Below are 16,332 nucleotides of genomic sequence, written 5' to 3' on the forward strand. Positions count from 1 at the left end.
TTTAATTCATTAGATTTTTCCTTGTCATCTACAACCATTCTTTCCTCCCAAGTTTTTAAGGAGCCTACACTTTCACTTGTGATTCTTGATTTGTTGAGGCGTAGTCCGTCTCTGGCAAGGAGTCCGTCATACAGGTAATTCACACCAAAGTCTAGGAATGCGAATCCTTGTTGTCTGCACCATCATCTTAGCCAGTTGCTTGCATCAAGGATCCTGTTCAATCTCCTGGTGTCATACCCATCTACTGGAAGGATAGAAGAAAAAATTACCTCTGCATCCAGTTCCTTTACTTTCTTCCCTAACTCTTCAAAGTCCTTGCAGATTGTCGGTAGGTCCCTCCTTGCTGTGTCATTACTGCCAATATGTATCAGAAGAAATGGATGGACTTGCTTGGAACTGATTAGCTTTGGTATCATATTAGTCACATCCTTGATCTTTGCACCTGGGAGGCAGCATACCTCTCTTGCGGTTATGTCCAGTCTGCAGATGGCTTCTTCTGTGTTTCTCAGTAGTGAGTCTCCCACCACTACCACTCAGTCTCATGGAGTTTAACCCCTTACCAACCTCCGCTGTACTATTACTGCTGACGTTGGATCCCCTGCTTTGATGTCAAATGTTGAGAGCGGCATTTAACCGGCGCTTCCGGCAGCACGGCTGGAAATGAGCGCATCGCCGACCCCCGTCACATGATCGGGGGTCAGCGATGCGTCGGCATAGCAACCAGAGGTCTCCTTGAGACGTCTATGGTTGCTGATGCCAGATTGCTATGAGCGCCACCCTGTGGTCGGCGCTCATAGCAGGCCTGCAATTAAGCTACATAGGAGGGATCTGATGATCGCTGCTATGTAGCAGTGACGATAAGGCTATCTAGCCTCTGATGGAGGATATTGAAGCATGGGAAAAGTAAAAACAAAAAGTTTAAATAAATATGAAAAAAATAAAAAAATCTAAAAGATTAAATCATGCCCTGCTAGGGATCGAGTTCCTGCCTCTACACAGGGGGAATCTCGGGCCATCTCCGCTGCGGTCTCCCATTCTTCCCCTGCCGCAGTGGAGCCTGCTCAGCGGAGACGTCGATCCCAGCATCTCGCTCAGTCTGACTCTGTGCTAAGAGTTACTGCTGCATTTCTTGCTTCTGCCATTGAAGTCAGTGCTGGGCAGCGGCGAGCAGATGCTTCTGGGACTAAGTCCTCCTTTTCACGTTCTGAGCATGCCCAGAGTAAGATCTCTCAGTGGAGATCGAGGGTCACATGATCAGATACTGCAGCTAGGTCATTGGTCCTTCTTGGAAGGTCCTTGTAGGTGCTAGGACTGAGTCCTGCTTTGCACTCTGAGCATGCCCAGGGCAAGATCTCTCAGTGGAGATCTGGGGTCACATACTCAGGTACTGCAGCAACTCCATTGGTCCTTCTTTGAAGGTCCTAAACGTGCTGCAACTATTTAAGGCTCGCTTGGCCGCAAAGCCATGCACTAGTATTGACTTGATAATGTGTGTGTGTAGATGGATGTATGTCGATGGATGAAAGCTCCTAAATCATTCCCATTCCTAGTGTTGTTGACTGTTCGCGAATGATGGAATCTATCTAGTGCCCGTCCAAAACATCAGCACGTTACACACATTACAGCATCTAATTGCTGTGACCGCCAGTGCGGTGCCGTGCGCTTTCTCTGCGCTTTCCTGACCCAAGCCTGGGTGGTTTGTGGTGTCCGCCAGTGCGGCACCGCACGCCCTCTCGTGCTTCTTAAATATTATTATTTCTGTCTCTTTGACACCCCAGTAGCGGTGTCGAGTGCATGAGGTCTATGTACTCAAATCCTGTGTCTTGGGATTGAGTTGTGAGACTCCTTACTTGCGCTCTTGGTGCGGTACCGCGGCCCTGTGACGCAAGAGGGTTCGCTTCCTTCACACAGGGTGAAGTTAACCCGTGTGTATTCACATTGTATCGCCATATCATTCGTCTCTACTAGCAGCAGGGTTTTCACCTGCACGGTAGACCTCAGACTGCGAACGCACCTATACTATTTCATCTTAATCTTGGTGCGTTCCGCCAGTCCTAACACCCCCTTTCGCCCCATTCAAAATAAAACAATAAAAAAACAAACCTACACATAATTGGTATCGCCGCGTTCAGAATCACCCGATCTATCAATAAAAAAAAAGGATTAACCTAATCACTAAATGGCCTAGCGAGAAAACAAATTGAAATGCCAGAATTATGTTTTTATGGTCACCGCAACATTGCATTAAAATGTATTAAAGGGCGATCAAAAGAACATATCTGGACCAAAATGGTATCATTAAAAACGACAGCTCTGCATGCAAAAAATAAGCCCTCAACTGACCCCAGATCATGAAAAATAGAGACGCTACGGGTATTGGAAAATTGCACAATTTTTTTTACATCTTTTTTTGCAAAGTTTGGAATTTTTTTATACCACTTAGATAAAGCGTAACCAAAACATGTTTGGTGTTCATGAACTCACAATGACCTGGAGAATCAAAATGGCAGGTCAGTTTTAGCATTTAGTGAACCTAGCAAAGTAGGCAACCAAAAAAAGCAAGTGAGGGATTGCACTTTTTTTGCAATTTCACCGCGATTGGAATTTTTTTCCCATTTTCTAGTACACAACATGCTAAATCCATTGATGTCGTTGAAAAGTGCAACTTGTCCCACAAAAAACAAGCCCTCACATGGCCATATTGACGGAAAAGTAAAAAAAAAACGTTATGGCTCTGGGAAGGAGGGGAGCAAAAAACAAGAACGCACAGGAACATCAAGCTGCTTGGAGATGGTCTTATAATTTTTACCTTTAACATGATTGTCTATAATTTTCTTCTAATCTCCTGAGACAACTCTTTCCTTTGCTTCCTCTGGTCCATGTTGAGTGTGATACCCACCATGTCACCGAACAGCACAGTTAGTACAGTGAGTATCTCTATTCCTCTACACATGCCAACTCACTAATTCCAAGATTGTAGACACCTATAATGCTAATTAGTGGACTCACCTGGATTTAACATATCCCTTTTGTGACATTATTTTAAGGGGTACCATCTTTTCTGTCCAGGCCTATTTCATGAGTTTTATTTTTTTTCAATTCTGTGGAAGCACGGTTGAAAAGCAATGTCTGACTTTTCATTTGTTCATTTTCATAGATTTTTTATTTATTATTTCTTTTGTCAGATTCAAGTTATTTCTGTGACCATTGTGGGATTATCTGTCATTAAACGAGGGGTACCAACAATTTTGACCGTGTGTATATTTATGATTTGCTAACAATATTGTAATCCTAAAAACCTTTCAACCTTTCTATTCTTTTATGAATGCCATATAGTAAATAATACCCAACTGCTATTGCATTACCATTTTTGAGTTGCCGATGTGAAAATCCTCTCCAATAATTATTGCTTATTTCAGATGAGCAAATCATTTCTTGATTAATAAAATTTTAGCCAAAGTTGCTACAAATTTGAGATTCTGTGAAATGTTAAATGTGTTGCCCTTTAATTTGCTTTAATCCAGAACAATGCTGGCCAACTGGACAAAATTTCTACTGATTCGAGTGAAACTGGCCAAAACTAATTTTGAGATATTCATTCCTTTTTATTTCATATCTGTCTCCTTCAGTGTTCATTGTTATACAAGACATTGCAGAAGCTTAAAACCGCAAAAGCCAACTATCTGTGCATTTTATTTATTGACCTACAGATAAAGTGCATAAGGAGATTGACCAAGTGATTGGACGAGAGAAGGAGCCCAGGGCAGATGACAGGAAACATATGCAATATACAATTGCTTTCATACATGAGATGCAGAGATATAGTGATGTCATGCCATTGGGTGCACCTCGATGCACCACAAAGCACGTGAACTTTCATGGCTACAGCATCCCCAAGGTAAGCCTGTGCAATTCATGTAGTGACATCAAGACTAAGGATGGATTTTTCAAGAGGGCTTCCAACTGTGTTGGTTTCAACAATGGGGAAACATAACTGGGCAATATTCACCCAGTTATGTAGATCTTTCAAAATTTCGAAACTATTAAGGCCTCTTTCACACTTCCGTCTTTTGGCATCAGTCACAATCCGTCATCGCGACAGAGCGACGGATTCGTCAAAAATAGTGAAAAACAGAAACAACGGATCCTGTTTTTCGACGGATCCATCGAAAAACAGGATCCGTTACATCCATCGCATCCGTTTTTTCCATCCGTTTCATCCATTTTTTTTTTGACGGATCCTTTTTTTTCATATCTCCAAATGGGAGGCTCCCAAACGTGATTGGCTACTGTAAAATAATGGAAAGCTATATATTGAGTGTTTTAACACCCCATCTGTGAGAGGTTGTAGAGCAAGTGGCAGAAATGGAAGAAGTTTTAGCAAATATTGTGACAATCTATGCAGATTTTGCTTTTGAGGCCAATAGGTTGGCAGTGATTGTTCGGGAAAAGGAGGAAGCAAGACAGCGCATACTTTGCGGCGTCGCTGACATCTCTGGATCCGTCCGATCACCACACAGCGATTGACCCGTAGGGTCTATTCAACGCTGTGTATGAAATTGAGGCAAAACCCAGATAAGTTCTTCAATTACATACGCATGAGAGCTGAAAACTTTGATGTTTTGATGGAACGGGTTGGAGAGCTAATCAGGAGAAAGGACACCTATTGCTGCTTTTCCATATCACCGGCAGAGCGTCTGATGGTGACTCTTCGGTAAGCCTTTTTTTATGGATTATCATTCAGTAGACTTATAACTGTAATGTTGTTGCTGGTAGTTTGTACTAATTATTTTCTATGCCTTATTTAACAGATTCCTTGCAACTGGTGAATCCCTCTCCTCCCTCCATTATCAATTTCGGCTTGGGATTTCTACAATATCAGGGATAGTAAAACAGACCTGCCGGGCATTGTGGGATTGTTAACAGGAGGAGTACATCCCACATCCAACAGCGGAGAGGTGGCTAGAGATTGATAATAATTTTCAACAGATTTGCCATTTTCCTAATTGCATGGGTGCAGTGGATGGCAAGCACATAAGGATTGTTAAGCCTGCTGGATCTGGCTCAGAATATTTTAGTTATAAAAAATATTTTTCAATTGTGCTGATGGCCATTGGAGACGCCGAATGCAAGTCCATAGCGGTGGATATTGGTACATATGGCCGCTCCAATGATTCGCAGGTTTTTAAAATGTCTGCAATGGGGCGTCTTTTATACGGAGGCACATTTCATTTTCCACCTCCAAGACCACTCCCTGGAACCTCTGGCCCACCAATGCCATTTGTGTGTGTTGGTGATGAAGCCTTCTAACTTTCGCCACACCTGCTCAAGCCATATGCAAGTAGTGGATTGACGCAAAAAAATAGTATTTAATTCTAGCTTAACCCCTTCCCGACCCATGACGCCACGTAGGCGTCATGAAAGTCGGTGCCAATCCGACCCATGACGCCTATGTGGCGTCATGGAAAGATCGCGTCCCTGCAGATCGGGTGAAAGGGTTAACTCCCATTTCACCCGATCTGCAGGGACAGGGGGAGTGGTAGTTTAGCCCAGGGGGGGTGGCTTCACCCCCTCGTGGCTACGATCGCTCTGATTGGCTGTTGAAAGTGAAACTGCCAATCAGAGCTATTTGTAATATTTCACCTATTATAACGGGTGAAATATTACAATCCAGCCATGGCCGATGCTGAAATATCATCGGCCATGGCTGGAAATACTAATGTGCCCCCACCCCACCCCACAGATCGCCCCCCAGCCCCCCGATCTGGCCGGTACACTGCTCCGGCTCCCCTCCGTCCAGTGCTCCGCTCCCCCCCGTGCTCTTGTCCGCTCCCCCCGTGCTCCAATCACCCCCCCTGCACTCCGATCCACCCCCCCGGTGCTCCGTTCCACCCCCCCGTGCTCCATTCGAGCCCCCCCGTGCTCCGTTCCATGCCCCCCGTGCTCCGTTCCACCCCTCCCGCGCTCCGATTCCCCCCCTCCGTGCTCCGATCCCCCCCCCCCCCGTGCTCCCCCCACCCCATCATACTCACCGATCCAGCCGGGGTCCCGTCCGTCTTCTCCCTGGGCGCCGCCATCTTCCAAAATGGCGGGCGCATGTGCAGTGCGCCCGCCGAATCTGCCGGCCGGCAGATTCGTTCCAAAGTGCATTTTGATCACTGAGATAGATTATATCTCAGTGATCAAAATAAGAAAAATAATAAATGACCCCCCCCCCTTTGTCACCCCCATAGGTAGGGACAATAAAAAAATAAAGAAATTTTTTTTTTCCACTAATGTTAGAATAGGGTTAGGGTTAGGGTTAGGGTTAGGGGTAGGGTTAGGGCTAGGGTTAGGGCTAGGGGTAGGGTTAGGGGTAGGGCTAGGGTTAGGGTTTCGGTATGTGCACACGTATTCTGGTCCTCTGCGGATTTTTCCGCTGCGGATTTGATAAATCCGCAGTGCTAAACCGCTGTGGATTTATGGCGGATTTACCGCGTTTTTTTTCTGCGCATTTCACTGCGGTTTTACAACTGCGATTTTCTATTGGAGCAGTTGTAAAACCGCTGCGGAATCCGCACAAAGAAGTGACATGCTGCGGAATATAAACCGCTGCGTTTCCGTGCAGTTTTTCCGCAGCATGTGTACAGCGATTTTTGTTTCCCGTAGGTTTACATTGAACTGTAAACTCATGGGAAAATGCTGCGGATTCGCAGCGTTTTCCGCAGCGTGTGCACATACCTTTAGAATTAGTCTATGTGCACACGGTGCGGATTTGGCTGCGGATCCGCAGCGGATTGGCCGCTGCGGATTCGCAGCAGTGTTCCATCAGGTTTACAGTACCATGTAAACATATGAAAAACCAAATCCGCTGTGCCCATGGTGCGGAAAATACCGCGCGGAAACGCTGCGTTGTATTTTCCGCAGCATGTCAATTCTTTGTGCGGATTCCGCAGCGTTTTACACCTGTTCCTCAATAGGAATCCGCAGGTGAAATCCGCACAAAAAACACTGGAAATCCGCGGAAAATCCGCAGGTAAAACGCAGTGCGGATTTTTCAAAAATGGTGCGGAAATATCTCACACGAATCCGCAACGTGGGCACATAGCCTTAGGGTTAGGGTTGGAATTAGGGTTGTGGTTAGGGTTGTGATTAGGGTTATGGCTACAGTTGGGATTAGGGTTAGGGGTGTGGGGGCGTTAGTGTTGGAGTTAGAATTGAGGGGTTACCACTGTTTAGGCACATCAGGGGTCTCCAAACGCAACATGGCGCCACCATTGATTCCAGCCAATCTCGTATTCAAAAAGTCAAATGGTGCTCCCTCACTTCCGAGCCCTGACGTGTGCCCAAACAGTGGTTTACCCCCACATATGGGGTACGAGCATACTCAGGACAAACTGCGCAACAATTACTAGGGTCCAATTTCTCCTGTTACCCTTGTGAATCTAAAAAAATGCTTGCTAAAACATAATTTTTGAGGAAAGAAAAATGATTTTTTATTTTCACGGCTCTGCGTTGTAAACGTCTGTGAAGCACTTGGGGGTTCAAAGTGCTCACCACATATCTAGATAAGTTCCTTGGGGGGTCTAGTTTCTAAAATGTGGTCACTTGTGGGGGTTTCTACTGTTTAGGCACACCAGGGGCTCTGCAAACGCAACGTGACACCCGCAGACCATTCCATCAAAGTCTGCATTTCAAAAGTCACTACTTCCATTCTGAGCCCCGACGTGTGCCCAAACAGTGGTTTACCCCCACTAATGGTGTATCAGCTTACTCAGGAGAAACTGGACAACAACTTTTGGGGTCCAATTTCTCCTGTAACCCTTGGGAAAATAAAAAATTCTGGGCTAAATAATTATTTTTGAGGAAAGAAAACGTATTTATTATTTTCACGGCTCTGCATTATAAACTTCTATGAAGCACTTGGGGGTTCAAAGTGCTCACCACACATCTAGATAAGTTCCTTTCGGGGTCTAGTTTCCAATATGGGGTCACTTGTGGGGGGTTTCTACTGTTTAGGCACATCAGGGGCTGTGCAAACGCAACGTGGCGCCCGCAGAGCATTCCATCAAAGTCTGCATTTCAAAACGTCACTACTTCAATTCCAAGCCCCGGCATGTGCCCAAACAGTAGTTTACCCCCACATATGGGGTATCACCATACTCAGGAGAAACTGGACAACAAATATTGGGGTCAAATTTCTCCTGTTACCCTTGGGAAAATTAAAAAATTCTGGGCTAAATAATTATTTTTGAGGAAAGAAAACGTATTTATTATTTTCACGGCTCTGCATTATAAACTTCTATGAAGCGCTTGGGGGTTCAAAGTGCTCACCACACATCTAGATAAGTTCCTTTCGGGGTCTAGTTTCCAAAAGGGGGTCACTTGTGGGGGGTTTCTACTGTTAAGCCACATCAGGGGCTCTGCAAACGCAACGTGACGCCCACAGAGCATTCCATCAAAGTCTGCATTTCAAAACGTCACTACTTCACTTCCGAGCCTCGGCATGTGCCCAAACAGTGGTTTACCCCCACATATGGGGTATCAGCGTACTCAGGAGAAACTGGACAACAACTTTTGGGGTCCAATTTCTTCTGTAACCCTTGGAAAAATAAAAAATTCTGGGCTAAATAATTATTTTTGAGGAAAGAAAACGTATTTATTATTTTCACGGCTCTGCATTATAAACTTCTATGAAGCACTTGGGGGTTCAAAGTGCTCACCACACATCTAGATAAGTTCCTTTGGGGGTCTAGTTTCCAAAATGGGGTCACTTGTGGGGGGTTTCTACTCTTAAGCCACATCAGCGGCTCTGCAAACGCAACGTGACGCCCACAGAGCATTCCATCAAAGTCTGCATTTCAAAACGTCACTACTTCACTTCCGAGCCCCGGCATGTGCCCAAACAGTGATTTACCCCCACATATGGGGTATCAGCGTACTCAGGAGAAATTGGACAACAACTTTTGGGGTCAAATTTCTCCTGTTACCCTTGGGAAAATAAAAAATTGCAGGCTAAAAGATAATTTTTGAGAAAATAATTTTTTTTTTTTTTCATGGCTCTGCGTTATAAACTTCTGTGAAGCACTTGGGGGTTCAAAGTCCTCACCACACATCTAGATTAGTTCCTTTGGGGGTCTAGTTTCCAAAATGGTGTCATTTCTGGGGGATCTCCAATGTTTAGGCACACAGGGGCTCTCCAAACGTGACATGGTGTCTGCTAATGATTGGAGCTAATTTTCCATTTAAAAAGCCAAATGGCGTGCCATCCCTTCCGAGCCCTGCCGTGCGCCCAAACAGTGGTTTACCCCCACATATGGGGTATCAACGTACTCAGGACAAACTGGACAACAATATTTGGGGTCCAATTTCTCCTATTATCCTTGGCAAAATAGGAAATTCCAGGCTAAAAAATCATTTTTGAGGAAAGAAAAATTATTTTTTATTTTCATGGCTCTGCATTATAAACTTCTGTGAAGCACCTGGGGGTTTAAAGTGCTCAATATGCATCTAGATAAGTTCCTTGGGGGGTCTAGTTTCCAAAATGGGGTCACTTGTGGGGTTGCTCCAATGTTTAGGCAAACAGGGGCTCTCCAAACGCGACATGGTGTCCGCTAACAATTGGAGCTAATTTTCCATTCAAAAAGTCAAATGGCGCGCCTTCCCTTCCGAGCCCTGCCGAGTGCCCAAACAGTGGTTTACCCCCACATATGAGGTATCGACGTACTCGGGAGAAATTGCCCAACAAATTTTATGATCCATTTTATCCTACTGCCCATGTGAAAATGAAAAAATTGAGGCGAAAAGAATTTTTTTTGTGAAAAAAAAGTACTTTTTCATTTTTACAGATCAATTTGTGAAGCACCTGAGGGTTTAAAGTGCTCACTAGGCATCTAAATAAGTTCCTTGGGGGGTCTAGTTTCCAAAATGGGGTCACTTGTGGGGGAGCGCCAATGTTTAGGCACACAGGAGCTATCCAAACGCGACATGGTGTCCGCTAACGATGGAAATAATTTTTCATTCAAAAAGTCAAATGGCGCTCCTTCCCTTCCGAGCCTTACCATGTGCCCAAACAGTGGTTTACCCCCACATGTGAGGTATTGGTGTACTCAGGAGAAATTGCCCAACACATTTTAGGATCCATTTTATCCTGTTGCCCATGTGAAAATGAAAAAATTGAGGCTAAAAGAATTTTTTTGTGAAAAAAAAGAACTTTTTCATTTTTACGGATCAATTTGTGAAGCACCTGGGGGTTCAAAGTGCTCACTATGAGTGGAGCCAATTTTTGATTCAAAAAGTCAAATGGCGCTCCTTCCCTTCCAAGCCCTGCCGTGCGCCCAAACAGTGGTTTACCCCCACATATGAGGTATCAGCGTACTCAGGACAAATTGGACAACAACTTTCGTGGTTCAGTTTCTCCTTTTACCATTGGCAAAATAAAAAAATTGTTGCTAAAAGATAATTTTTGTGACTAAAAAGTTAAATGTTCATTTTTTCCTTCCATGTTGCTTCTGCTGCTGTGAAGCACCTGAAGGGTTAATAAACTTCTTGAATGTGGTTTTGAGTACCTTGAGGGGTGCAGTTTTTAGAATGGTGTCACTTTTGGGTATTTTCAGCCATATAGACCCTTCAAACTGACTTCAAATGTGAGGTGGTCCCTAAAAAAAATGGTTTTGTAAATTTCGTTGTAATAATGACAAATCGCTGGTCAAATTTTAACCCTTATAACTTCCTAACAAAAAAAAATTTTGTTTCCAAAATTGTGCTGATGTAAAGTAAATATGTGGGAAATGTTATTTATTAACTATTTTGTGTCACATATCTCTCTGGTTTAACAGAATAAAAATTCAAAATGTGAAAATTGCGAAATTTTCAAAATTTTCGCCAAATTTCCGTTTTTATCACAAATAAACGCAGAATTTATTGACCTAAATTTACCACTAACATGAAGCCCAATATGTCATGAAAAAAAAATCTCAGAACCGCTAGGATCCGTTGAAGCGTTCCTGAGTTATTACCTCATAAAGGGACACTGGTCAGAATTGCAAAAAACGGCAAGGTCTTTAAGGTCAAAATAGGCTGGGTCATGAAGGGGTTAACGTGAGTGCAAGAGTGGTGGAGTGGGCCTTTGGGATTCTTACAGCAAAATGGTGAGTTCTGTTGACCGCTATCAAACTGAAAACTGAGACTGTGGATGACGTGCGAAGGCTTGTGTGGTCCTGCACAATTTTGTCCTATCCAAGGAACAGGTTGCCAAGGAGGAAAATGTGTCTCCAACTACTTTGCGTGATTATCAAAATATAACTTTTCTGAGTGCTGTGGCAGTTTCCCGAATGAGGGACAAATTTGCTGATTACTTTGTCACCTCGAGGAAGAGTTGAATTGCAGGATGATATGGTTTGATATATTTGTGATTTTATAGAATGCATGTTGGGAGTACTAAACTTATTGCTGAAGTTACACTTGATATTATACCATGTTTTTTGTATTACACCAATTTTTGTAGCTTACCCAAAGTTGTGTATGTTTTTTTTCTAAAACAACCTTTTTTTACCTTTAAGGCTATGTGCACACGTTGCAGATTATTTGCGGATTTTTAGCGTTTTTGCACTATAAAAACGCTATTTCTGAGCACATGATGTGCGTTTTTCCGCATGAAAAACGCATTGCGGAAAAATGAACCTGTTCATTAATTTTGCGTTTTTTCGCGGATTTCCCACTGTCTAATACATTGGGAAATGTCTGGGAAAAATGCGCAAAAAAAACGCATGCGGATTTCATGCAGAAATCTGGCAGAAATGTCCAGATTTCCACAGGAATTTTCTGCATGAATTCCTGAACGTGTGCACATAGCCTTAAAATAGTGTTGTATGTTTTATATTTTTCATACAAAGTGTTATATAAATACTATTGACAATAAATGCTTTTTTAAACCAAAAAATGTTTTTATTAACAAATATTTACAAATTTGTAAACTGTTGGTTGGAGATAATATCGGAGGGGCTGGCAGGGTGGACCACGTCGATGGTGCGGGAAAGGTGACCGGGTTGGGGTTGATCTGAAGTGGAAGGGGTGGAGAAAACATGAGGTTGAGCAGGCAGGACAGGTTGGGCGGGGAGTTGGGTTGGTGTAGGTGGGAAATTATAAGGTACAGGAAGCTGGGCCAGGGAAGGAATATGTAACGGGAAAGGAAACTGTGGGGAAGGCATCTGGAACTGGGACGGATTTTGGAACTGGGACGGATTTTGGAACTGATACGGATTTTGGAACTGGGACAGATTTTGGAACTGGGACGGATTTTGGAACTGGGATGGATTTTGGAACTGGGACAGATTTGTGTAACGGCAAGGATTTGTGTACTGGGAAACATTTGTGTACTGGAAAGGATTTGTGTACTGGGAAGGATTTGTGTACTGGGAAGGTTTGTGTACTGGGAAGGGTTTGAGTACTGGGAAGGGTTTGTGTACTGGGAACGATTTTTGTACTGGAAAGGATTGGTAGGAGGGACAGTCGCTGGGGAGAGGTGTGGGAGGAACTATTGGGGTAAGTGGAGGGGCTTGAGAGGTGGCCTGAGTTAGAGCAACATGACAGCCTTGTGCAGCGCCCCAGAGACCTGGTCGTTGCAGTATGGCACTCTGCCGCTAAGGGGAGTAGCGGTACGTCTGATGGCACTAAGGAGTTCTCTTGACCAGGTATCACCAGAACACATTACACTTCACACTCCGGCCACTAGGGGGAGAAAAAGGCTTTATTTATTGGGCCACTCCTCACACTGGTAAAACTAGGGGCTGGGGAGGAAGTTAGTCAGAAGCTGACTGGGTTGGAACCAGGCAACATCCCGTGGCAGGGGGTGTTGCAGGGAGAAGGCACAGGGGGGCCCCTGTCAGGCGTGGGAACCTGGCAGGTGCCTAGCGAACAGAACAGAACGTAACGGAACCGCGCCTGCACACCCTGCGGCGGTATCCTAAGAAAGAGACATGAAGGGAAGGATATTGTGGAACCGTATAAACGACATCAAGCACAAAGGAGAGCCAGTAAGAGTCGTGCCGAGAGAGAGAGAGGCAACATCTTACTGAGGCGCGTAGTCGGTGGCCAGAACACCGTAGGCGTAACTGACTTCAGGCCATACTTCAAACTCCGCTGGACAGCTAGTCATAGGTTGGCTGTCTACCTTACTACACCTACGAAGACATAGGGGCAACATTGGGAGAGGGGCGTCTCTAGGGTCCCGGAAGACCTCCAAGCCTTCCCGTCATACGGGTGGCATCCTAGCCATAACATACCTGGGGGACATTAGAAACTAGTAACATCTGGAACCAAAGAACGAGAGAGAGAGCTGTAGAGAACGAACAAACGAGAACAGCAGTTGTGAGGACTATTCCGAATGCTCAGCAGGATAGGACTACAACACACAGGTGCTATTGGTAGGCAACGATTTCCATCTGTGAAGGAAACTCTGGAAGTGCCCATCGGACCGGCCGGTCTCTGAGAGCCCTGTTAAACGTACTCTGGATTGAGGATCCTGAAGCCTTCAGTAAAGAGGTAAAGAGACTGCAACCTTGTGTCCTCATTATTGACTGCACCTCACACCATCGCCACCTACACTACTGGGAAGCCCTGGGGACATACTTCACCTGTGGGAAGTTATATCATCCGGCTGCCATTCCATCACCCCAGTGGACCCCATAGCAGCGTCGGTCACCCTGACCGAACACCACAGGTGGCGTCACGAACCCCTGACAGACTGTTCCACTACTTTCATTGGACACCCCTTAGCAGGGTCGCAGACCGGGTCTAGCCACCATGACAGCCTCAGAACCGAACCAGAGGGGCCCGGTACCGAAACGCGTGGCCCTGTGTCTGGAGGCGATCCACTTGCATTACATGCATCAGCTGGTCAGGACTTAGATTTTCCACGCGCGCGAGGACTGCCTGAAAAAAAATATGATTCGGCAACCTACTTGCATCTGAATGTATCCTATCCAGACAACTGCCGAGTTCAAGGATGCTTTTGTTCAACATGTTGAACCCAGCAGTCATTTGCTCAGCCAAAAGTTTGATTGAGTTCTGGAAGGCTGCATTCAGATGCAAGAACTCGGGTGCATGGCTTCTTTCCTCACCCTTCTGGTGCTGCCGCCCAGAACATACAGTTGTTCTAGAGGTGGCGGCAGTGTCAGAGGGGTGCGGTAAAGGGAAAGCTAACTCGTCACCAGCAGCTTCATGTGACGAAGTCTGACATGATGCTCCAGTGCTGGTGGATGGGGCCGAGGAACCAGAAGTGAAGGAAGGGTCAGACAAAGGGTCAGAGGGGTCGGGTCTATCGATGTGGTCCCTGGTGGCGGACTCCTGTCGGATCGCTCCAGAGGGGTCCAACTCAGCAGAAGGCTCCCGAGTGCTGCAGATGGTGCTGTCAAAGAAAAGAAAACAAAAAATTAATATATTTATATTGCATAGCCTTGGCTGAAACTCAAAAATAAGGTTAGACATGTAAACATTGTGACTTAAAAAATGGGTTGTTGAATATTTACTTTCTGCTCACCATCGTCGACCGGAGGAACGACAGGTCTCTTGCGTACTTGTAGTGGATCCTGCATCCTCCTGATCCACTCGGGGCCTGCATCTCCTTGATGAACTCCCTCTTGAAGCGATCCCTGAATGACCGCCACCGCTTCATTACCCTTTCACCTTTAAAGTGAAAAAATACATTTTGGTTACAACACATTCCATCCTGCAACCTAAATTCCTGAAATCAGAATACTTATGCACTTGAGTCTGCTGCCGAGGTTCAAGGTTCTCCGAGTTATCCACAATGATAAAACATACGTGCTCCCAGAGCTGACGGGTGATGAATTGATCAGCATGGCTGTGGTCAGCAATGTTCCACAGCGGCTCCCGCTCGCGTACCTCTTCGATGAGGCGGTCCACATCCATACCCCCCTCCTCACCATCCAAGTCGTGATCATGCTGTGAAGACTGTTAAAACGAACAAAAAAAAAAAAATTTAACTGAAATCCACATCTAATATAAAAAAATAAATAAGGATACTTATTGCAGGCTGACCACAGTGGTGAGGTGCTGGGAGGACCTTGAGGGCGATGGCCAAAATGTGCAGCAGACTAGAAAAAAACGTTACGTTGGATGTAGGCATGTTTTGTATGTACTGTGATGTATGATGATCTGTTTCTGCAAAACTTACACTGTGCGTGGCCGCTCCGGGCATTTCTCCACCCTCCTTCTGGGAGGCCTTCAGCTGCTTCAGCTTCCTGTGAAAACATAATTAATGCATATAGTGTTAACCAAAAATGTTACCAAAAACAAGAAGAAAAAAAATACATTTTTAAATTAGCTCAATTCGTCGACACTGTGAGGGAGGGAGGGCTCTCAGAAGAAGACATAATGGCTGTTTTTGGATCTGCAAGTATAAAAACACTTGTTAGCAACATACAAATTATATGTAAAGCTCTGTGTCCTTTAATACTTACATCAGGAGTTTTAAGCCATCACTCTTCTGTAACCCCCAAAAATCTACCATGGCACACAAGTCTGACCTTGATATCCTCCTTCCATAATATGCGCGATGCGCAAGCTGGCAAACTTTTACCCCCAAAAAAACCAAACCTACACCATGCAAACAATACCCTCCTTCAAATTTGAAATCTCTAAACCCGCACTTTAAAATCTACTGACCACAGATCCTATTTGTAAAAATACCTTTTAAAAATTGAAATATCCAATTTCTGCTATCCACATTTTAATACACTTTTTATTTAAACAAATAGACCCTCAACCAACTCTGTATTGCATGTTGTGTTTTACTATTTTTCATAAACCACCCTGTAAAATTTACCTTGGTGAAATGATACTACGGACAGTTTTAGGATAATTTTTTTTTGTTTTGTTTTAATTTAAAAAAAACAAACAAAAAAAAACCAAGTAGGAGCTACACTGCTCTTTATTTTAAATACAAGCACAGTAAATGCAAATTAAAAAAAAATAAAGGAACACACTCTCCGCACACACATGCAACACGCCACACAGACACATCACACACATGCAACACGCCACACAGACACACACACCGCAGAACTTTGTTTGAAATACATGTACAGTATTACAAAAAACAATCAAGCCTGGACACAGAGACACGCAGCACTCACACACATGCCGCCATTACACACACACAGGCAACACATGACGCACTCACACACACGCCGCACTACTTTATTTTAAATACATGTACAGTATTTAAAAAAAAAATGGTTGGACACACACACACACACACACACACACATTTGGAAATATATGTAACGTATTAAAAAAATACACCCCACACACAAACACACACTTGCCACA

General features: G+C 44.5%; 1 protein-coding gene across 1 annotated transcript in view; it reads left to right on the top strand.

Moving 5' to 3' along the window:
• Positions 1 to 16,332, top strand: part of LOC138661794 (cytochrome P450 2G1-like) — a 158,381-nt gene that overhangs the window by 119,435 nt on the left and 22,614 nt on the right. The window contains exon 7 of the mRNA XM_069746718.1: positions 3,711 to 3,898. Coding sequence (XP_069602819.1) covers positions 3,711 to 3,898 — 188 coding nt within the window. The remainder of the gene's footprint in view (positions 1 to 3,710; positions 3,899 to 16,332) is intronic.

Source organism: Ranitomeya imitator, chromosome 2 (assembly GCF_032444005.1).
Source record: "Ranitomeya imitator isolate aRanImi1 chromosome 2, aRanImi1.pri, whole genome shotgun sequence".
Taxonomy (NCBI): Eukaryota; Metazoa; Chordata; class Amphibia; order Anura; family Dendrobatidae; genus Ranitomeya; species Ranitomeya imitator.